Source organism: Pan paniscus, chromosome 6 (genome assembly GCF_029289425.2).
Source record: "Pan paniscus chromosome 6, NHGRI_mPanPan1-v2.0_pri, whole genome shotgun sequence".
Classification (NCBI taxonomy): Eukaryota; Metazoa; Chordata; class Mammalia; order Primates; family Hominidae; genus Pan; species Pan paniscus.
The window spans coordinates 28119261-28141864 of record NC_073255.2 but is presented as its reverse complement, the minus strand read 5'-3'; the positions used below and the strand labels follow the sequence as shown (position 1 = coordinate 28141864).

General features: G+C 41.5%; 1 protein-coding gene across 14 annotated transcripts in view; it reads right to left on the bottom strand.

The window, feature by feature from the left end:
* Positions 1 to 488: 488 nt before the first annotated feature.
* The window catches only part of GPNMB (glycoprotein nmb), a 62073-nt gene continuing 39957 nt past the window's right edge, over positions 489 to 22604 (bottom strand). For 6 of the 14 annotated variants that reach the window (XM_055115771.2, XM_055115770.2, XM_055115769.2 and 3 more), the window contains 10 exons: positions 22242 to 22394; positions 21389 to 21532; positions 18632 to 18805; positions 15560 to 15718; positions 14925 to 15242; positions 8980 to 9078; positions 7604 to 7706; positions 5434 to 5642; positions 1983 to 2076; positions 489 to 1532 (listed from right to left, as the gene is read on the bottom strand). In XM_055115771.2, the coding sequence (XP_054971746.1) occupies positions 1373 to 1532; positions 1983 to 2076; positions 5434 to 5642; positions 7604 to 7706; positions 8980 to 9078; positions 14925 to 15242; positions 15560 to 15718; positions 18632 to 18805; positions 21389 to 21532; positions 22242 to 22394 (1613 nt within the window). In that variant the 3' untranslated portion in view covers positions 489 to 1372. Of the gene's footprint in view, positions 1544 to 1982; positions 2077 to 5433; positions 5643 to 7603; positions 7707 to 8979; positions 9115 to 14924; positions 15243 to 15559; positions 15719 to 18631; positions 18806 to 21388; positions 21533 to 22241; positions 22395 to 22604 lie in introns of all 14 variants that reach the window. The other 8 variants (XM_055115767.2, XM_055115765.2, XM_055115764.2 and 5 more) reach the window with 3 other exon arrangements.

The window sequence follows — 22604 nt, the reverse complement described above, 5'->3', positions numbered from 1 at the left end:
AGCTGGGACTACAGGCATGTACCATCAGGCCTGGCTAATTTTTGTATTTTTTGTAGAGACGGGGTTTCATCATGTTGCCCAGGCTGGTCTCAAACTGCTGAGCTTAAGCAGTCTGCCTGCCTCAGCCTCCCAAAGTGCTGGGATTATAGGTGTGAGTCACTGTGCTCAGCCATATATATATATATATATATATATATATATATATATATATATGTAAAAAATATTTATGAGATTATCAATGCTCTATGAGACATTGTTAAACAACTTTTTACTTGTCAAAAACTATAAATGAAATTGAGGCTGGGTACAGTGGCTTACTCCTGTAATCCCAGTGCTTTGGGATGCTGAGGCAGGAGGATCCTTTGAGGCCAGGAGTCTGAGACCAGCTTGGACAATATAGGGAGACCCTCATCTAAAAAAAAGAAACAACTGTAAGTGAAATTGAAAAGCAAATGATGAATCAGAAAAATAATTACAATACCAAGGTCTTGTCTCTTCCCACACTTTATTTTTCAGGAAGGAGAGAAAAAGAATGTCATGTCTAACATATAGTAGATGGTTTTAGTTACAAACAGAGGTGAAATCCTTACTGATCAAGTTGCCATGAAAAACCAGGGACCTCATCTTTGGAAAGTCATAATATATGATTTCAAATATGTGCAGCGACTGTACAAAAATTTGGAAATATACACAAGAGTGTCACTCAGCATCATGCCTGGTATATAAAAAGCACTAACTAAATGTCCATGGAATAAATGAATATATGAATATCATTCCTTCACTCAGCCAAGTAAAGCAGGTTGTCACCAAAATACTCCCACCCATTTATGAGAGTAGTATTTTTTCTGAGTCTAGCAAGTGTGCACATCATACCACAGGCTTGGGCCTGTTATTGTTCCATCAGGAGTTCACGAGTGTGTAATGAAGTGGGATTCAGTTAGCTTGGAACATGATCTTAGAAACTGGACTACATTGGCTTTATGCATATAGTTACATGGAAAGCTGAAAGTATCCCGCCTCTTCTTGCAGTTAACCTGGGTTAGGCTCTAATCAATAGTAGCTTCTCTCCTTACTCTCAGGACACAGTGTTTCTATCCTACTAGTTACCTAAGACTTTATAAGTGAAACATAAAAAATAATGAAAAGAAGCCTTGCTAAGTTGCTTTTATCAGTTTCACAACATGGCTGAAGCTGCCTGCAGTATAATCCCTCTCCCCATCTCTAAAATGACATTTAACCTATAAAAAATTCAACTTCCCCAAACCACAATATCTATTTAACAATAATCTTTAGGAAAAAAAGGTTAATAGCCACTCCAGCACATCTCACATCAATGGCACTGAAAAGTGAGCTTCAGAAACAAGGTCGAAATTTAAGAAACTCCTTTAAATTCTTGGTTTTTGAGTAGCGGATCCTTTTCCTGGTTTCCCGGGAAGAACACGGCTTTTGCACGGTTGAGAAAGACACTCAGGCCTTTGCTTCTGACCACATTCCCAGGACTATTTTCTATTGGGTTGTATTCTTTGTGTTTTCTGAAAACAATCTGTTGGTTAGTTATTTTTAAAAGATCTTCAGTTGAAATATACAACTTTCTACAATCTTTTTCATGCCAGGTATAAAAGGATTCATTCCATTTAACATGATTGACAGTTTGCAAGACACTGGTGTCTTATGAAAGTACATTTATTTACTCTTGTTCATGCAAGAAATGTGCCTGCTTACTATAATTTGAGACTATCATGTTAAAATTAAGTTGACATAATTTTGTAAAGTTACTGAGATCTGGTAGCATCTTTTAGGATTAAAAACAAACCACAACAAGATTAACAGGCCAGTTTGGTATTCACCATTCAATGTAATATTTTCCTCCCCTACACAAAATGTTTAAAAGCAAAAAAGGGAAAAATGCCTATTTACACAGAGATATATTCACTTTTGACAATACACTATAGTGATATAAAGCGTAGGAACCAAAAACTTACTTGTACACCAAGAGGGAGATCACAGTGACAAATATGGCCAAGCAGCCAACGGAGATCAGGGCACTATTTGCCATCCTTAAAGGCGAGGCTGGGTCTTAAAACAGAAGCAAGAGCATATTAGTTATGTCTTCCACCTAGAGGACACGCCGCTTATAATGCCATTAAATAAATGAGGAAGGGAGCCATCACAGAAGATATATGGCTCCCTCTGGGCTTTCAGTAATCTTTTCTATTAAATAATACATAGTCTTTGGGTCAGCTTATCTTCTATTTAGAGAATGAGTCAGCATGTCTGGAACACTGTGGTAAGGGCGCGGGGGAGAGATGTCACGTCCTGGAGACACCTGCTCAGGTCTTGGGTGACCCAGCAGCGCCACCGTGGGGAAGGGCTCCTGTGATCAGGCAGCCGTGACTCCAGCTTCCTCTCTCACCACTTACCTTCTAGCTGTGCTAAAAATCCTGAAAGTTGGCCATACTCCCCGTGCTTTTTCAGACCTCCATGCCCCCTTACAGGAGTGCCCTTCCCCGGCTCATGCCTGTAATACCAGCACTTTGGGAGGCAGAGGCAACATAGTGAGACCCCAACTCTACAAAAAATTTAAAAATTAGCCTGGCATGGTGGCGCATGCCTGTGGTACCAGCTACTCAGGAGGCAGAAGTCAATGATTGCTTGAGCCCCGGAGGTCGAGGCTGCAGTGAGCCATGATTACCCTACTGCACTGCAGCCTGGGTGACAGAGCAAGACCCTGCCTCAAAAAAAAAAAAAAAAAAAAAAAAGATCACCACCTTTAAAGTTTTCCATGTAACATCTGTCACTGCTCACAGAAGCAGGGACTTCTTTGTCTTGGTTTCTACTCGATCTAGAACTGTATCTTCTGCCTAGAACTGTGCTGAGCATGGAGTAGATGCTCAGGGATATTTGTTGAAAGAATTGCAAGTGCTTCATGAATATCCATTGAATCGATACATAAAAGTCACTTCAACTAAAAGTCTATAGGTTTGCTTTGAAGAATGATCTATTTCTGAAATTCTGCCTTTGAAACCCAAGCTATTAAGCTGCAATCCCCACTGAATTAAAACCTTTCCTTCTGAGCATTCATTTTCTCTTTCTCACTCTCTCTCTCTTTCTCTCTCTCTCTCTTTTTCTCTCTCTTTCTCTCTCTCTCTCTTTCAGACAGGGTTTTGCTGTGCTGCCCAGGCTGGACTTCTGGGCTCAAGGGATCCTCCTGCCCCAGCCTCCTGAGTAGCTGGGACTACAGGTATGTTCCACTGTGCCTGGCATTCTGAGCTTTCTTTATTTGGCTTTTGAAAATGACTCAGGTCCCACCTAAAGTTATCACTCACTACAAGAAGAATTAAAGGAAAGCAAATGTCTAAAACATCTAATTCACATAAGAGATCAGTGGTTTGCCAGTGCAGAGGAAGCTTAATAGAATGAATTAAGACTCTAAAGGTAATTCTAAACAAACTTTGAGCTGTGGCAGCACTGAAGGAATAACATTAGCAGCTTCTGATGGTGACTGCATCCGAGTCCATGGCCACTCGGATGCAGAGGTTTTGGCTCCCTTCTCCAGTTCCCACCCTCCCCGGCTCTCCACCCAGGCCCTGATCCACCTTCCTGGGCAGGAAGCAGGGCACCCTTGCATCGTTGGTTTTGCTTTTAAATCTGCACCTTGGATATCACCAACAATAAGCCCTCACGCAAATAATTAGATGTATGATTATTTTCTTTTAATGGGATTAAATCTCTTCTTTTAATGGGATTAAAACTGCCATTTATATTATTAATGAGGACATTTTTTTTTAGTTTTTTTTGTTGTGTTTGTTTGTTTGAGATGGAGTCTCACTCTGTTGGCCAGGCTGGAGTGCAGTGTCTTCATCTCAGCTCACTGCAACCTCTGCCTCCCGGGTTCAAATTATTCTCCTACCTCAGCCTCCCGAGTAGCTGGGACTACAGGCGCCCACCACCATGCCTGGCTAATTTTTGTATTTTTAGTAGAGATGGGGTTTCACTATGTTGGCCAGGCTGGCCTGGAACTCCTGATCTCAAGTGATCTGCCCACCTTGGCCTCCCAAAGTGCTGGGATTACAGGCGTGAGCCACCGCGCCCAGCTGGAAATATGTGTTTTTGTTTGTTTGTTTGTTTGTTTTTGTGGCTGGAAATACATGTTTAAGAACATATTACCTTATGAGATAGGCTTCAAGTTCAAAGGAGTTATAAGTGAATGAGCTATTAGATTGTACCTGACAATACTCCAATTAAGGAGTGAAGTAAGTGCTTTAACGCAGGGGTCCCCCACCCCCAGACTGATGGCCAGTACTGGTACGGTCCTCGGTCTGTTAGGAACTGGGCCACACAGCAGGAGGCGAGCAGCAAACGACTGAGCATTATCGCCCAAGCTCTGCCTCCTGTCATCTCAGTGGCAACATTACATTCTCATAGGAGTGCAAACCTTATTGTGAACTGTACATGCGAGAGAGCTAGGTTGCATGCTCCTTATGAGACTCTAACTAATGCCTGATGATCTGAGGTAGAACAGTTTCATCCCGAAACCATCCCCCACCATCCCCGTTACACGGAAAAACTGTCTTCCACAAAACAGGTCCCTGATGTCAGAAAGGTTGGGGACTGCTTCTGTAATATGTACACAACTTAGTCTTTCCCTTTCATCCTACCACGTAGCACTTCTTCTAAGCCACAAGTAATATCTTACAACAAAGTTGATTATCAGTGACAGTCAGCTAGGGCCATTAGGGTAGAGCCCTAATTTGGAGGTTGGGGGAAGTTGCATGCTACCAGTAAATGCAAATTTCTAACTGAAATTCCTTTGTCTTCTTTGTTAACATTGTACCTTTCCAAGCATTCAGAGGGAAGAGAGTAGTTTTTCTGGTGAACATGTGAGGAATAATAAGTTGGTTTCTTACTGTGTTCTGTAATGCTCGGTAGAGTTTGGGAAGGGAAAGAGAGGATGCATGGTAAGTTAGAAGGGACCAAGGAGAACAGCTTGTGTCTCATTTCTCTTCCAGGCTTCATATCTTTGCTCAGGTGGATTTTCATGAAAATGTGATATCAGCCTCTCCTTTGTTGTTGTTTCATTGGAGAACACTGCTATTTTTTGATATTGGCCTTTAAACTTTCTCCTTGAAATACAAATCTATTCAAGCGTGCAGTGATCATATCCCATTGTTACTGGTCCATGATCACAGCTGATTTTTTTTCATCAAAAGGCTTTTCTTTGGCCACTATTTCACCAGATGTCTCATCACTTCCCTAAGTAGATTTGCTATTGGATTGTAATGCCAGTCCTCAGATCCTTATTAATAAGAGTTCAATGAATTTTGTACTGAAATAGAATTAAACATTGAAAACAAAGGCCTAAATAGCTTTAGTATGGGATACACACTTTACTTGCAGTATGAAATGCTCATATGGCCATAAAACAAAACTCACCTCTGTCAGGAACAGAAATCAGGGTGCTCGTGAGAGCCAGGCTTGTGTCATCCCCCAGGGTGAGGTTCACACAGTACGTCCCAGACCCATTGAAGGTTCGTCTCACAGTCAGCAGACACATGTCATCCACATCCACAGGGCTGCAGACTGTGTTCTGGGTGATCTCGCAGGTGGGGTCAGAAATGATGGTACAGACCTCCGTGGGAATGCTGCGACAGGGGAGGTGGGCGAGGGCGCACAGGGCACAGAGAAGGGGAGAGAGGAAGGTCAGATCCATTTTACAAAGGGAAAGTCATTACATTTCTATGAAATTGAATTCCACCTCATTGTTACTCAAACTATAAGATGCTGAATTGTTAGTCTTATAATCTGCTCTTAAGCAAGCCTGTGCGCTGAGCTATGCCTTTCTCTGCATCCTCAGGAAAGTGAGGCCCTGGGGTGGAGGAGAAAAAAAAGATCTCCCCCAGGGGAAGGGGCTGATGGAAACCACGTGAAGCCCAGCTCACTCCCTCTACATTCCTTCTACATCCCTAGAATGTTCGAAGATGCAGATAGCTTGGGTGTTAGGCAGACATATTATTAAATGCCATAGTTGGCCCTGCCTAGGTTCCTGTAGAAGTGTAACAGCAACAGCAGCAGCTGTTTTTGCAGGACTTATTATGTGCCAGGCACTGAGTTTTATTTATTTATTTATTTATCTTTCCTCAGAGACCTTTGTTCTGAGTGAGTTTTAGATATATGACATGATCTTGCTTATTCCTCTCAATAGTTTTTTGTTTGTTTGTTTGTTTTGAGACAGAGTTTTGCTCTTGTTGCCTAGGCTGGAGTGCAATGGCATGATCTTGGCTCACTGCAACCTCTGCCTCCTAGGTTCAAGAGATTCTCCTGCTTCAGCCTCCCGAGTAGCTGGGATTACAGGCACCTGCCACCACTCCTGGCTAATTTTTGTATTTTTAGTAGAGATGGGGTTTCACCATGTTGGCCAGGCTGGTCTCAAACTCCTGACTTCAGGTGATCAACCGCCTCGGCCTCCCAAAGTGCTGAAATTACAGGCATGAGCCACAGCACCCAGCCTCTCTCAATGGCTTTTTGAAGAAAGTAACATTACCCCAGTTTAACAGATGACAAATCAGGGAGAGAGATTAACGAGTCCAGGTCATACAAGCAGCCAGGGGTGGAGCTGGGACTTGAACAGAAGAGGTTTGACTCATCTGTCCTTGATGCTGGGCTACCTGCCATTGCTGTCCTGACCGCTATCTCATGGCAGCCTTCTTAGATGGAGAGACCAGGCTCTGATGCTGGACTCATGGGGCGGGGCCTGGGATGGGGACAGTCCCCCTTCTCACCAGCCAGGCCTCTCGCAGCAGCTTCACTCCCTGGGTCAGCTTTCACTGTTTTCTGCCACCCTCACCCTCATTCTGGTCCTCTCCCCAAGGTGGAGAGCTTCTTAGCTCTTCTCTTCTACCAAATAAGGCCACATCTTCATACCACTTCATTCTCCTGATTAATTTATGTATTTACACACATATATATTTTAATCAGGTAATTTATATATTATATGCAAATGATTTGCTAATGTATATTTAGTTAATCGATATAGTATTTATATATTCATTCATTTATATTTAGTTTATTACATATGGTCATGACCAAATCATAGGAAACCAAATTATATAATGCATTGGAAAGAGCTTTCTAAATTCTAAAGAGAGAGGATTATCAGGCGTTGCTATTAATGTTAGCATAGACAACTTCCTGGGAGCTTAAGAGCACTCCTGTGAGCTGCTCTCTGCTGGCTACCAGCATTCCATGGGTAGGCAAGTTTTGTGATCACTTGTGGCCTCAGTTGCCTCATCTGCAAAATGGGGAGGCTCATACGATTGCTGTGAGGATTCAATATGAGAACAGGTATAAGGTGTTAAAAAATTCAGTTAAGTGTTCAAACAGTTATCATAATTATTATTCAACTTAATTGTTAAAGCTTTCTCAATTGCTCAACTGTAGCAAAACATGTGTGTGCTTGATAGCACCTCCTAGGGACCTTCCTGTCTAGGGTTACCAGTAAATAGGAATTCAAATCAACCTAAAAGGGGTAACTGGTGGTCAATGCCTTTGTTCAGACTTGAGGTCCTCAGTTGACCCATGCCTCTATCGGAGATAATATACTCACCTCCCTTGGCAGGTCACGACAAAGTCTATTAGGGAGCTGTCAGGCCATGGCACCGGCATCAGGACATCTGTCATCTGGATGATGTTAACCTCTAAGATTCCCTCTAACAAAATAACCCCCAGAGAAAAACACATCAAAATACAACAGAAATCAAACAAAGCCAAACAATCACTCTGGTATAGATTGAACGTTTGTGTCCCTCCGAAATTCATATGTTGAAACCCCCAAGGTGATAGCATTAGGAGCCGGGGTCTTTGGGAGGTGGTTAGGTCATGAGGGTGAAGCCTTCATGTGTGGGATTAATGCCCTTATGAAAGTGACCCCAGAGAGCCCTTTTGCCTCTTCCACCACATGAGGACACAGCAAGAAGACTGCTATCTGCCATCTATGAACCAGGAAGTGAGTCCTCACCAGCCACCGAATGTGCTGGTACCTTGAACTTGGGCTTCCCAGCCTTTAGAACTACGAGAAATAAATTCCTGCTGTTGGTTTATAAGCCACCCAGTCTATGGAATTCTGTTATAGAAGCCTGAATGGACTAAGGTACAGCTCTTAAGACATCAGAAAGTGAAAAAAATTAAAAAAGGAAGACAGCCCTCTTGCCATACAGAAACACATCAGATCTGGGATCTACCCCCATAGCTTAGGATACATATCCATGCAGCATTTCCAAAGTCAAACTGAACTGTTTTTCAGTCCAGCCTAGATTTTTGTTCCTAGAGCCTTTGTGTGCATCAGAAAGTAGCACTCCATCTTGGAAGGTGTTTCAGGAAAAGGTAATCCTGGGTAGACGCAGCCCCAGGCTCAGGCCTTGGCCAGCTTCTCAAGTGGCTTGGGGACACTCAGGGGACACTGCTTCGGCTTCCACCTCCATCCTCACTCCCAGAACTGGTGAGCACAGGTTGGGCTTCAGTTCCCCTCTGTCTTCTCTGTTGTATGCCTTAGGGCTGTGCCCAAATGCACAGCCATGTGTGGTGGCCTGCTCTTTCCCCTTTTCACATACAAGTCTGACTTTGTGAAAATTAACTAGGGGAAGACAGTGGAAGTTGTAGGAACTCGATGCTAGCCTTCCTTTACCCTACATACCCCATTCAGATGGCTGGGCTGCAGAGGCGGGATACAGGCCCAGGGCAGGCTCATTAGCATGTGGCCTTCACAGAAGGCTTGTTTCCACCAGGATGTGGAAGGAAGGCCAGGGAGGCAGGTGGGAATCTAGAAATGAGTAGGGTCTTTGCTCTTGCATGTGTGGTGTCATCTTAGACAAGCAGAGGGGTGCCCTCACCACCTACCTCTACCCCTTCAGAGTTAGCAGAGAGAGTGGGTGACCCTAGGTGGAGTCTAGCATCCTCCTCACTGGTCATCATCTTCAGCCTTACCTACAATTGTGATGGTGGCTTGAAAGTGGCCATATCTGTTAATCTGGCAGTTTTCATCAGGAATCCTACTCAGCTCCAGGGGGTTGTCACCAGCAGGTCCTGGGGTGTTTGAATCATAAGAATTTAGAGTAGTTGCTACGAACATAAAAGATACATGTGATATAATAAAAAATCTAAACATTTGCCATTTGCTTTTTAGAAAAATATCAGGAACGCTATACTATGAAATTGCTACAGAAATTTGAACTAAATGTGTCACAATTTACACAGATGTGAGAGCTATAAGGTATTATAATTGCTAAATTATGTGAGGAAGCATAATCCCACATTTTGTGTGAACACAAGAAGCAAATAAGAGGTTGAAACTGGCCGGGTGCAGTGGTTCATGCCTGTAATCCCAGCACTTTGGGAGGCCGAGGGGGGCAGATCATGAGGTCAGGAGATCGAGCCCATCCTGACTAACACGGTGAAACCCCGCCTCTACTAAAAAATACAAAAAATTAGCCAGGCGTGGTGGCGGGCGCCTGTAGTCCCAGCTACTCAGGAGGCTGAGGCAGGAGAATGGCGTGAAACTGGGAGGCAGAGCTTGCAGTGAGCCGAGATGGCGCCACTGTACTCCAGCCTGGGCGACAGAGCGAGACTCCGTCTCAAAAAAAGGTTGAAACTGTATTAAAATGTGTGATACAATGGTCATGAAGAAATAAACCTGGCCATACTAGATGCAGTTATATTTTAATTTTGGAAGCAGGTATTCTGGGCTCAAATTCCAGCTCCCCTTGTTTTTAGCTGTTTGAGACCACAGGCACATCATTTAATCTGTTTTTGCCTCTATTTGCTCATCTGTAAAATAAGAACAATACCTGCTGTCCTCTGGGGGCTGAACTATGAAACTTAAATGAGATAAAGTATATAAAACCTGCTGCTCATCACTGCTGCAGAGGGAGTACTTAATAAATCACAGTTTCTTTCTTCCAGTAATATGGGAAAAGATCATTCTTTCCCTGTTTGGATGTCTCACAGCTCCAAAGCTTAAATTCTAAAAGTCTTACTGTGATGAGCAGAGATGTGAGGAAGGAAAGGAGGGAATACAAGACATTTTTGAAAAATAAGCCTTGAATATAATTAGAGCAAAGAATCTAATGCCCTATTAGTTACAATTTAACAGGCTCTAATTAAGACATCGCTGCTCCTTTAGCAAGATAAAAAGTCTAGAAAGAAAATAACGATACTGAAAATACAATCTTCTTTTTAATTTCAAAAGACATGTGAAGTAGACTCAGTCTTGGGGAAGGACATCAAAGCCTCATAAGAGCTGCATCTCTAACTTAGTGACATGTGAGTGAAGCAGGCTGGGAGATTTCTCCAGGCCTTCTCAGAATCGTCAGCGGGTGAACATCCCTGTGATTTTCCTGTGCCCAAAGCAGATTTCTCAGAGCAGTTCTCAGAACAGGTCCAGAAATGACTGCTCCATGGCACACACTTTGGGAAATGCTGCTCAGGTAAAGCCCAGAAAGGCCCGGACACTGTGTTAGATCGAATGCAGTGGTTTACCAGCAGGAAGGGCTGTGGCAGCCTCTTGGGAATGTCCCTTGAGTTTCATATTAGTCCTCTGGAAATGACAAGACAGTCATTCTGTCTGTCCTGAGATTCAGATGATCTACTCTATAGCAATAGGATTGTTTGTGCACGCCATTCGAGTTCAGTAGCTCTTCTCCAGAAAACCATAAAATTTCTTCTTTTGAAAGTTCTTGACAGGCAGAATTTAGTTGTCAAGTTAGAGCATGGAATCACGACCCTGCATATTTTAAAATAAAACTTCTCTTGTTCTGCATATACTTTAGTGCTAAAAATGAAATAAAGCTTATTTTCTTAAAAAATGACCAAATAATAAAAGTCAGTGATTCTACCTTAGATAGAATGCTTTTAAAATGCACATGGAGGCCAGGCATGGTGGCTCACACCTGTAATGCCAGCACTTTGGGAGGCTGAGGTAGGTGGATCACTTGAGGTCAGGAGTTCGAGACCAACCTGGGCAACATGGTGGAACCTAGTCTCCATTAAAATTAAAGAAAAATTATCTGGGCATGGTGGTTCACATGCCTGTAGTGCTGGCTACTAGGGAGGCCGAAGCAGGAGAATTACTTGAACCCAGAAGGCAGAGGTTGCAGGGAGCTGAGATTGCACTACTGCACTCCAGCCTGGGCAACACAGCAAGACTCTATCTCAAAAAAAAAATAAAAATAAAAATAAAAAAGCATATGGAGCTTCACAAACATTGTGTCTATAAAGTCAAGGTATGATTCAAGGGCTAATGGAGAGAAACGCACACCTTAAAAGACAGATGAGAAAGAAGGTCAACTTCATCCTTAATTTGGTATTTATGTCCCTGTTGCCCAGAGAACGGTGTGAGAGCTCTTGATTCTCTGGGAAAGTTCTCTATGATATGATGTTATTTTATATATAGAGAGAGTATTACAGTAATTAGCATTGGTCTTACAAAAAGTTTTTTTTTTTTTCAGATTTGTTCACAAGTCTGAAAAACAAATAATAGCACTGTTAGCTAAGTGAAGAGAATTCCGTGGCAGGAGAATGGCGTGAACCCAGGAGGCGGAGCTTGCAGTGAGCTGAGATCGGGCCACTGCACTCCAGCCTGGGCGAAAGAGCAAGACTCCGTCTCAAAAAAAAAAAAAAAAAAAATAGCACACATGCATCTGCCCTCAGATTTAAACACATCTACCTGGGTCACCTCTTCAACTGGCTTCTGCCTCACTCCTGCATTTGCATTTGATTTCTATTTTCGGCTGTGCATTATTAAGAAGCCACTTACCAAAGCAGAGAGAACATATTTTTTTGGCCAAACAATAATATAATACTTGGTCATCCAAGCCCTTTAATATGGCCTGTACAGCTGGAAATGCTCCCTAGAAGAGACCCCTTTTAGAAATGCCCCTCCTCGCTCTCCCTAAGAGAGATGCTGGTTTAAGGCATTTTGGGGTTGATTATGATTGATCTAACACCTTTAGATAAAGCCAGGCAGCTTTCCTTCGCAATAAAACTTAACTAACTTGTAGGGGTTGCTAATTTATATCTTTTTTTTTTTTTTTTTGAGACAGAGTTTCTCTCTTGTCTCCCAGGCTGGAGTGCAATGGCGCGATCTCGGCTCACTGCAACCTCCACCTCCCAGGTTCAAGCGATTCTTCTGCCTCAGCCTCCCAAGTAGCTGGGATTACAGACACTCTCCACCACACCTGGCTAATTTTTATATTTTCGGTAGAGACGGGGTTTCACCATGTTGACCAGGCTGGTCTCGAACTCCTGACCTCAGGTGATCCACCTGCCTCGGCCTCCCAAAGTGCTGGGATTACAGATGTGAGCCACCATGCCTGGCCCACTAGTTTATATCTTATGGTGTCACCTAGGGAGAAATTACAACAGAAATTTTAAATAGCTTTTCATTGGCTTCAAATATATTTTTAAAACATGCTATGATATAAATAGTTTATAAGAAAAACAAGCTAGTTTAATAAAAATGCAATTCAAAGTAGACTAACATTAAACAACCTAACATTAAGTCTTTTACCATTCTGGAACTTAAATATTAAAGGCATCTGTAATTTATTTTGAATTTTATACCTGGTCCTCTTATTTGTAAAGAAGATCATTAATAGTTGTAGATAAAAAAAATTGCTTCTCCTAAAGGATTACTAGAATGAAGCTGTATATTTAAAGTTGTTCAGTACAGTTATAATTGTAGTTGGAATTAGGATTAATCTAATCATCCATCAATAAGAGAATGGTGGGCCGGGCACAGTGCCTCACGCTTATAATCCCAGCACTTTGGAAGGCTGGGGTGGGTAGATCACCTGTGCTCAAGAGTTGGAGACCAGCCTGGGCAACACGGCGAAACCCCATCTCTACTAAAACATAAAAAAATTAGCTGGGTGTGGTTGTGCATGCCTGTAGCCCCAGCCACTTGGGAGGCTGAGGCAGAAGGATCACTTGAGTCCAGGAGGTGGAGGTTGCAGTGAGCCAAGATTGTGCCACTGCACTCCAGCCTGGGTGTTAGAGCAAGACGCTGTCTCAAAAAAAAAAAAAAAAAAAAAAAAAAAGAGAATGGTGAAATAAATGACAGTAGATACATTCTATGAAACACCATGCAGCCACTGGATAAAGTGAGATAGACTTATATGTATTAACAGTGGAAAGATGTCTATAATGTTTGTTAAACTAGAAAAAGAGCAAATTGTAAAACAATATGAATAGCCCTCTTGCGTAAATGAACCAATTTACACAACCAAAACAAACCTTATGTGTATATATAGTATATGTTTATAAATGCATAGAAAAATATCTGGAAAGAAATCCTCCCAATTATTAACAGGGTTTAACTCTTGGGAGGAGAGTACGAGTGGGGACTTTTGCTTTTTACTCTAGACATCTACATTGTTTTAATTTTTACTAAGGAACATGCATAAACTTTGTAATTTAAAACATTTTTGAGATAATCGAAATCAGTGATAACTTGTGTTGTCTTGACTTAGATATGCTTGATTTAACAAGCTCTCATTTTATTACTAACATCTTATTGTAAAACTTTATAATTTATAACAAACAGGATTTTGTAAAAACAAGAAGCCCCAGACGTCATGATGGACCGTCGTGGGCTTGGTCCCTGGCGCCCTCTTGTGACCAGTGAGAGGATGTCAGCCTATTGCTATCCCCAGGATCCTGGGGTGCTGAGTGCAACTGGCCCAGTGGGGAAAGGGTGGTGATGGCATGGGGTAGCGTGGGGAATCAGATGGAAGCCAGTGCTACCCAAAGTGGACTCTTAAGGACTTCTTGAATGTCCCCAGACTATTAATATAGGGTGGTATTGAATTAATCATGCCTTATATGCAGCACAGTTTTATTTTTATTTATTTTTCTCTTTTTTTTAAAATTTTACTTTAAGTTCTAGGGTACATGTGCACAAAGTGCAGGTTTGTTACATATGTATACATGTGCCATGTTGGTGTGCTGCACCCATTAACTCGTCATTTACAATAGGTATTTCTGTTAATGCCATCCTGCCTCCCTACCCCTACCCCCCGACAGGCCTTGGTGTGTGATGTTCCCCGCCCTGTGTCCAAGTGTTCTCATTGTTCAGTTCCCACCTGTGAATGAGAACATGCGGCGTTTGGTTTTCTGTCCTTGTGATAGTTTGCTCAGAATGATGGTTTCCAGCTTCATCCCTGTCCCTACAAAGGACATGAACTCATCCTTTTTTATGACTGCATAGTATTCTATGGTGTATATGTGCCACATTTTCTTAATCCAGTCTATCATTGATGGACATTTGGGTTCATTCCAAGTCCTTGCTATTGTGAATAGTGCGGCAATAAACATACGATGCAGCACAATTTTAATGTCAGGAGTCACTGCAGCTTGCTAACCCAGACATACTCTCAAGCTGCATTCTTTCTTGGACCATTTGGAAATTGCTTTCAAGTACAGCTGTGTTTTCATGGACACTGGGTAGGTGTGGGCAGGCTAGGGAAAGAAATTAGTGGGGGAGAGGAAGGAACATAGAAATGACCTGATCGTATAAGGAGGCAGTGTGCCTTCTCATAGCCATAAAAAATGGGAGATAAACAAAAATGTGACAGGTTAGAAGAGGGGAGAGTGTGTATACATAGCAGGGGCCAGTGCAAATGAGGAGGGTCAAAGAACTTTCTACAAGTCACTGAATTCTATTTGCAAAGTGACTTTAAATACATTCTTCCTTCTTCTGTGTTCTATAGGTGTAAAATGGTGATAACTTTGCTTTAAAAAATCAACAGGTAGAAAATGGAATCACCGCAGAGTCCTTACAATATCCCCTTAAGGAGGGATTTAATAATATGACCTGTGTGAATATTTTGTTAGCCATTAAGGAGCCCCCTTCAAAGATCACTGCGAAACCTTACCTAAAGAAGGGGTGGGTTTTGAAGGTCTGGGTGGTGGTGGCGGTGGCGGACAAGGTCCTGGTGCTACAGCTTTCACAGTGAGGTTAAGGCTGAAGGTTCCATTGAGCACATACGTGTGATTCACAGTATGATTGGTGGAAACAAACAAGCCAGTATTATCCCCAAAGCTCCACTTGTAGTTAATGGTAGAATAATTGAGGAAGTGGCTAGGATCATGAATCAGGACATCAAACATAATGGGGAGATCTTTCAGGAAGGTTTCATCGGATGAATTTCGATCGTTCTTCTGGAACATAGTCACAAACACAGGAATCTGATCTAAAAGATACATCCCCCAAAGAAAGAAAGAATGCATGATTGCTTGATTGTAAGTGGAGGGCTTCGACGATGCTTTTAGGTTGAAATATTAAAATGAGGGATAATTTAGCATTATTTTCCTTTTCACATGCAAATTTTCTGGGGTTTCCCTAAGCTATTCTGGAAAACAGATGATCTACAACTAATTAAATACACAAGCTTAGGTGGGCCAGATGCATTGTAACCTAACCCCGAACACTTGGCCTTACCTCTTTTTTAACCCATTGACGTCAACAGAATGAAGTGCCTCATCCTTAGTTAGAGTTCACACCACTCACCTGTTACCACGTACACATCTTTCACTTGTGCGATGGGAACATATGCCCGTCCATGTCTTCTGTAGACAGTCACTTCCATGAGTTGAGGCCCAAGTGTCACATTGGCTGTGTTCACAGAAACTCTCACTGAACATCGTCCCAATTTCTGGAAATACTGACCTTTGGGAGGATGGAAATTTTTAGTTATTGGCTGCATTACATCATCATTATAGGAAGCTGTTCCTTAAAGACTAGCTACCACCATTTATAGATTGCTCCGAGGAGGGAAAATAGGATGGGCCTATGGTGCTGCTTCAGAAAGGGAGATGGTGCTCATTTTAATGTAAAATCTTATAAAACAAACCCACAGTTGTATACATGTAATTGTATACAGTTGGTTAAAATTTAAAAAGCTGTTTAGTGGCATAAAACAGTTAGCCCTTAGTTTACAAATAAATGCTTTTTGTGCTAAGTAATTTGGCACTTGAAATACATGTTTTCCCCATAGAAAATACATTTAATATAATGATGAGGTGTCCAGAAGAGTTAAAAAAATTATTTATCCAATAACCTACCTTATTTTTGTTACTATTTCTGCTATATTATTAAGTGGATTTTTAAAAGGGGACTGGAATCCTCCATCTCCTAATAGTATTTGTATATAAAAATACAGCAAGTGGCTGGGCGTGGTAGCTCATGCCTGTAATCCCAGCATTTTGGGAGGCCGAGGCAGGCGGATCACGAGGTCAGGAGATGGAGACCATCCTGGCCAACATGGTGAAACCCCATCTCTACTAAAATACAAAAAATTAGCTAGGTGTGGTGGTACGAGCCTGTAATCCAAGCTACTCGGGAGGCTAAGGCAGACGAATTGGTTAAACCCGGAGCGGAGATTGCAGTGAGCTGAGATCACACCACTGCACTCCAGCCTGGTGACAGAGCGAGACTCTGTCTCAAAAAAATAAAAATAAAAATCCCGTAAGTGATGAAATAGAGGATGGCAGACATAAAACAGAATGGGGTGGTTCCACAGGCACTTTCCTAGGACACCCCTGAGTCATTCCTTTTCTTTCTCCAACCCTCCCTGCTGCTAGCTAACAGGTGGAAGTAATTCCTCTCCTTCAGGGCTCAAGGACATTTAAACAAATTTTAAAACCCTGTAACTCCTCTTACTATCATTCCCAAATCAAGAACTTTTCTAATCCTGCCAGGGGGCCTGGTTTAGACCTGTCACTGACTGGGTATCTTAGGTTGAATGCTTTTGAGACCGGGTTGTTTCAAGACCCCGTTTATCACACCGTCAAATGTGTGAGAAAAACACACTGGTCTCTCGAGGGATGTGTGGTTTGGAATCCTCCTTCACGTTGAGATGCAGGGGTAGTTCCATCAGAAGTTATAAGGGGAAGAGATGTCTCTCAGGGGTTATTCATGAGGAAAATGTTAGTTTCAGCTCTGAGAGGTGAGACCATACTTAGTTGAGGGAGAATATCAGTTAACTCTGAGACCTCAGTGGAAGACAGAAATTCAAGGCAGTCTTGTTAGACAAACAGAGCAAGTTCTAGGCTGAAAGTTCATTTTAAATACAGACATTTGATCTGGTTAAGTTATTGGAATGTTTACTAGGCTAAAGAGTCCGGGAGTTTTAGTGAACATAAGTGACTCCACGCAAAATGTCAGAATTCTGTCATGAGAGTGACAAGTCAAAGAAATGTTTGGTGAGTTGGCTAATGGGGTCATAATGGCAGTGAAAAATAAGTTAGCTTTAAGGCAATTGATTTATATAGATGAGCATAATATTTGACATAGCTTATACTCTGTTCAATGGGTATGTATTGTTAATATTTTGTCCTGATTTGTAAATAAGTTAATTGAAGGAAGAGGAGCTCTCTCTAATCTGTAATGAAAGATGAAACATTTAGTAATCTGGAGGCTGCTTGATTGGTAGCAGTTTTCAAATACTTAGTGCTAGGTGGCACCTAGTGACATTTTAAACTAAGAATTTAGCAGCCTAATTAATAATAAGCTAAATTTGCTCCTTCTGAAAGTAATCATTTCCCCAATAATACAGCAAAATGAATACCATTTGTAATTTAAAAAAAGACAGAATGGGCTAGGTCAAAGCGGAACAGTAGTTATTTTATTTGTACACAATGAAATATCGTGCAGCCATTAAAACAATGTATAAAAATTTTAAAAATCATACCATCAAATGCTTATGATAGTAAGCAAAAATGTGTATGTGATCTTAATAATGATCTTAAATACTAGCAAAGAAAACACCATAATAATTAACAATGATAGTCTCTGGTGTTAATTATGGATAATTTTTATTTTTTATTTGTACCTTTCCTGAGGATTTCCTACAAATAAATAGCACATGCTTCTTTAAATCTTAAAAATTCTTTAGAGAACATAAAAAAACTAAAGAATCAATCAATGAATGCTCATCAATGTGCCATTCTGTTTTTTGTTTGTTTGTTTGTTTTTCGAGATGGAGTCTCACTCTGTTGCCCAGGCTGGAGTGCAATGGCTCAATCTCCTCTCACTGCAACCTCCACCTCCTGGATTCAAGTGATTCTCCTGCCTCAGCCTCCTGAGTAGCTGGGATTACAGGTGCGCACCACCACACCTGGCTAATTTTTGTATTTTTAGTAGGGACGGGGCTTCACCATGTTGGCCAGGCTGGTCTTGAACTCCTGACCTCAGGTGATCCACCCGCCTCCGCCTTCCAAGGTGCTGGGATTACAAGTGTGAGCCACATGCCCGGCCTCCATGTGCCATTCAAATAAATAAGTGTTAGCATTTTTTCTTGTTATGGTTTTAGGTAGAAAAAAATTAAGTGGTTTGTTTTTTTGAAAAAGAGCTTAATCTTTTTGTTTTTCTCTCTTTTTAACTCTTCGGTGTCCTGGAGATTTGGCAAGGTTAACCAAGATTTCATTTTTATCTCTCACTGTTCACTCATGCTAAGGAAAGTTAGCAGGGAGACTGTTATTAACTCTCTGTGTTATCATTCTCAATTATAGAGTAAGAAAAGAGAAGGTTGAAATTTTAAGGAAAGATAAAGAACAAGCTTAGGGGTTTGTAAAAGCCAACCAAGTGTGTGGAAGACGTAGATGAAATTCCATCTTCTCCATCCGGGGTGGTGAGGAAAAGGTTTCCCATCAGGGAAGACGTTATGATGGCTTTGGCCGGTGCCATTTTCCCCGTCACTGTCCTCTGACCATGCTGTCCAGTTGTAAACATATGGATCAGCAGATAAACCAGCCTCTAAACAGAGATAGAAACCAGCCATGAGTGTTATCTAGGCTCAGAAAACCCAATGTGCATGCATCACTGAATTAAACACTTTTTCGTATTTTTTTCATAACTAGTTTAAAAGTAGTTAGACAACTAAACACTTAATATGTAGAATTCATCCAACAGTACGCTTACAACTTGTGCACTTTTCTGAATTTGTTATATTTCAATGAAGGTTTTATACAAAGCAATTATTCAGAAAAATCCAATGTAGAGATATTATTTAATGTATTTTTCTTCCTATCGGGTTTTCAAGTCACAATCCTATTCAAATCAGAGATACTTTATCTTTTTATTTTGACACACCTCTTTCTGTAGGTTTTTTTCCTGACACACTTGACATCATGACTGTTTATTCATAAAGACTCCGGCACACATGTCTAAGAATAAGAGCATTTTCCTAAATAGCCCTGACACCATTATCACCCCAATCAAGGTTTGTATATTTGGCTATTTTTGATGCTTTAAATGATTTTTTAAATCCCTCTTTCTGTCTCTAGATGTAGATAGATATATATAGCTATCCTTATATCTACATATGATTATAGATATATGGAAAGAAGCAGTTATGACAAAGTGCTAAAATTGTTGAATCTAGGTGACTATAGTTAACAACAATTTGTTGTATATTTCAAAACAGCTAGAAGAAAGATTTGGGCTGGGTGCAGTGGCTCACACCTGTAATCCCAGCACTTTGGGAGGCCGAGGTGGGCGGATCGCTTGAGGTCAGGAGTTCGAGACCAGCCTGGCCAACATGGTGAAACCCCGTTTCTACTAAAAATACAAAAATTAGCCAGGCATGCTGCATGCGCCTATAATCCCAGCTACTTGGGACGCCGAGGCAGGAGAATTGCTTGAACCTGTGAGGCGGAGGTTGCAGGGAGCCAAGATCGCGCCACTGCACTCCAGCCTGGGTGACAAAGTGAAACTCTGTCTCAAAAAAGAAAAGAAAAAAAAAAAAAGAGAAAGATTTGGAATGTTCTCAACACAAAGAAATGATAAATATTTGAGGTGATGGATATCCCAATCGCCCTGATTTGATCACCATAAATTGTATGCATGTATCAAAATAACACGCATAGCCCAGAAATGTGTATGATTATCATGTATCAATAAAAAAATTAATCAAAAATGGGTGAAAGATCTGAATAGACGATTTCTCAAAAAAGTCATACAAATCGCCAACAGTATATCATTGTTGGTGGGAATGTAAATTAGTACAACCACTATGGAAAACAGTATGGAGGTTCCTCAAAAAACTAAAAATAGAGCTACCATATGAGCCAGCAATCTCACTGCTGGGAATATATCCAAAAGAAAGGAAATCAATCTATCAAAGAGATGTATGTATTCCTGTGTTGCAGCAGTATTCACAATAGTCAGGATATGGAACCAAATTAAGTATCCATCAATAGATAAATGGATAAAGAAAATGTGATGGAATATTACTCAGTCATAAAAAGAATTAAATCCCATCGTTTGCAGCAACATGGATGGAACTGGAGGCCATGATGTTAAGTGCAATAAGCTAGGCATAGAAAGACAAATGCTGACTGGGCGCGGTGGCTCACGCCTGTAATCCCGGCACTTTGGGAGACCAAGGCGGGCGGATCACGAGGTCAAATGTTTGAGACCAACCTGGCCAACATGGGGAAACCCCGTCTGTACTAAAAATACAAAAATTAGCTGAGCATGGTGGTGGGTGCCTGTAATCCCAGCTACTTGGGAGGCTGAGGCAGGAGAATCATTTGAACCCGGGAGGCAAAGATTGCAGTGAACCAAGATCGCGCCATTGCACTCCAGCCTGGGTGACAAGGCGAGACTCCATCTCACCACGCCTGGCTAATTTTTATATTTTTAGTAGAGATGGGGTTTCACCATGTTGGCCAGAATGGTCTTGAACTCTTGACCTCAGGTGATACACCTGCCTCGGCTTCTCAAAGTGCTGGGATTACAGGCATGAGCCATGGCATCCGGCCATTAACTCCGTTTTTTGAGCATGTACCATTCTGACAAGATAATTTCCCTTGATGTATTTGCACCTTTGGTCCTCTTTAACGTAGATAGAGAGCTTATTTCTTTCACTAAGAGCAAAGCAAAACCAAAATATACACATTTTAGCATTTGCGCCAGCTACACAGCATTTGCTTGAGAAATCCTTGTCAGCCTAAATTAGACTGATCAGCAAACATGTCAAATTGGCTATTCTTTGAGTAGCCAAAAGAGTTCCAAGTAATAAAAGCAAAATCTGAGACTCAGCAAGGTATTCTCTGTCCAGTCAACTGGACACTAAGGAAAAGCAGGAGGTGGTGATGTGGCTTTTGAAGAGGGCTCCAAGCAGGGGAGAGCCACTGGTTTGCTGCAGTAGGTCTGGCTGACGTTGATGTTGATGAAGGCACTGGGTAGGACCACACACTCACTGTCTCTGTCATCCAGCTCATGGAGTGCAGTGGCAAGGGATGAGATCAGCATCTGGCACTTACAGAAGCACCTGTGATCATTAAGGTTTAGAAACTGGGTCTCCAGTAGTTTAGGAGAATACTGTGTTCTTACCATTTCTGCAGTTCTTCTCATAGACTATGTTGCCATTGGCATCTTCCTTTTGGCATCTAGGGAATATCAGGTTCACCGCGAATGTTATATTTGAGCCCACGAGGGCTGGTGAGTCACTGGTCAGGACCGCCTGCACACGGCCTCCTAGGGTATAAAAAAGTGGGGCTCGATGATCCAGCATCTTTCTCCTTTCGTTCATAAACATTTAGAGCTAACTTTATTAATAAGGACCAGAGGACCCATATGCCTCTTTATAATATATTAAATTTATATTTTGTATTCCTCACTTTAGCTTTCAGAGTACAACACTATAGAAGATAAATTAAAAAATAAACCAGACCAGTTAAGAATTCTCTAATCACAGCAAGAACATTTACCTATGATAATAAAACAAATCAGCTCTGTTGGGTTAAGAAGACAAGTTTTAGAAGTCTGCATTTTTAAATCTTGAAACCAATGGCTGAAGGATGCATTCTTTTATCTAAAAAGAAAGATTTTCCGTTTCTGATAAGCCACACCTTTGAGACAGTAAGAATGGCTTTGGGGTGACTGGGTTTCTGAAGATGATCATTCCCAGGTTGGCTAAATAGGTTTAAAGCTAAATCTGCTCACTCTTCAAAAGTATTCCAAGAGCTACCAATGTGGAAATTTCTAAGGAGATTACTTGTGGTTTAGGAAGTGATAGTGTTGGGCTAAAGAAAATATTGCCAAGTCCAGGTGCTTCCCCACTTGGTAATGAGAGCACTGTCATTCGTGGAAATGACGTGAGCCGTGTGATCTAAAAGGCTTTACCATCTATAAGACTTACTGAAGTAGGAAATTGCAGGTGTTTGGTTTGAATCTTTTGACTTACCCTTCCAGGAGTTTTTCCACCTCATGTCTCCCCGCTTCCACACTGGGTAGAGATTTTCATTCCAGTCATTTTCATCAGAAGACCAGCCATTTAATTGATTGTGCTCCCTCATGTAAGCAGAAGGTCTTTCATTGCCCAGCACATCATGAAATCCTGTATCAATATTCGAAAAACAAATTCCATTCTTCATTTAGTAATCACCTCACAGTGGTTAAAGAAACTTTTTATTTCTTACTGTTGAAAAGCACATACATAATATATTCAGTGCATCAAGTAAACAGACGGTGCTTTGTTTTTTAAAGGAAGTCTCCTGGAAATACCTTGATTACAAGCATTCAGACCCTATGTCTTTATAAACTTTAA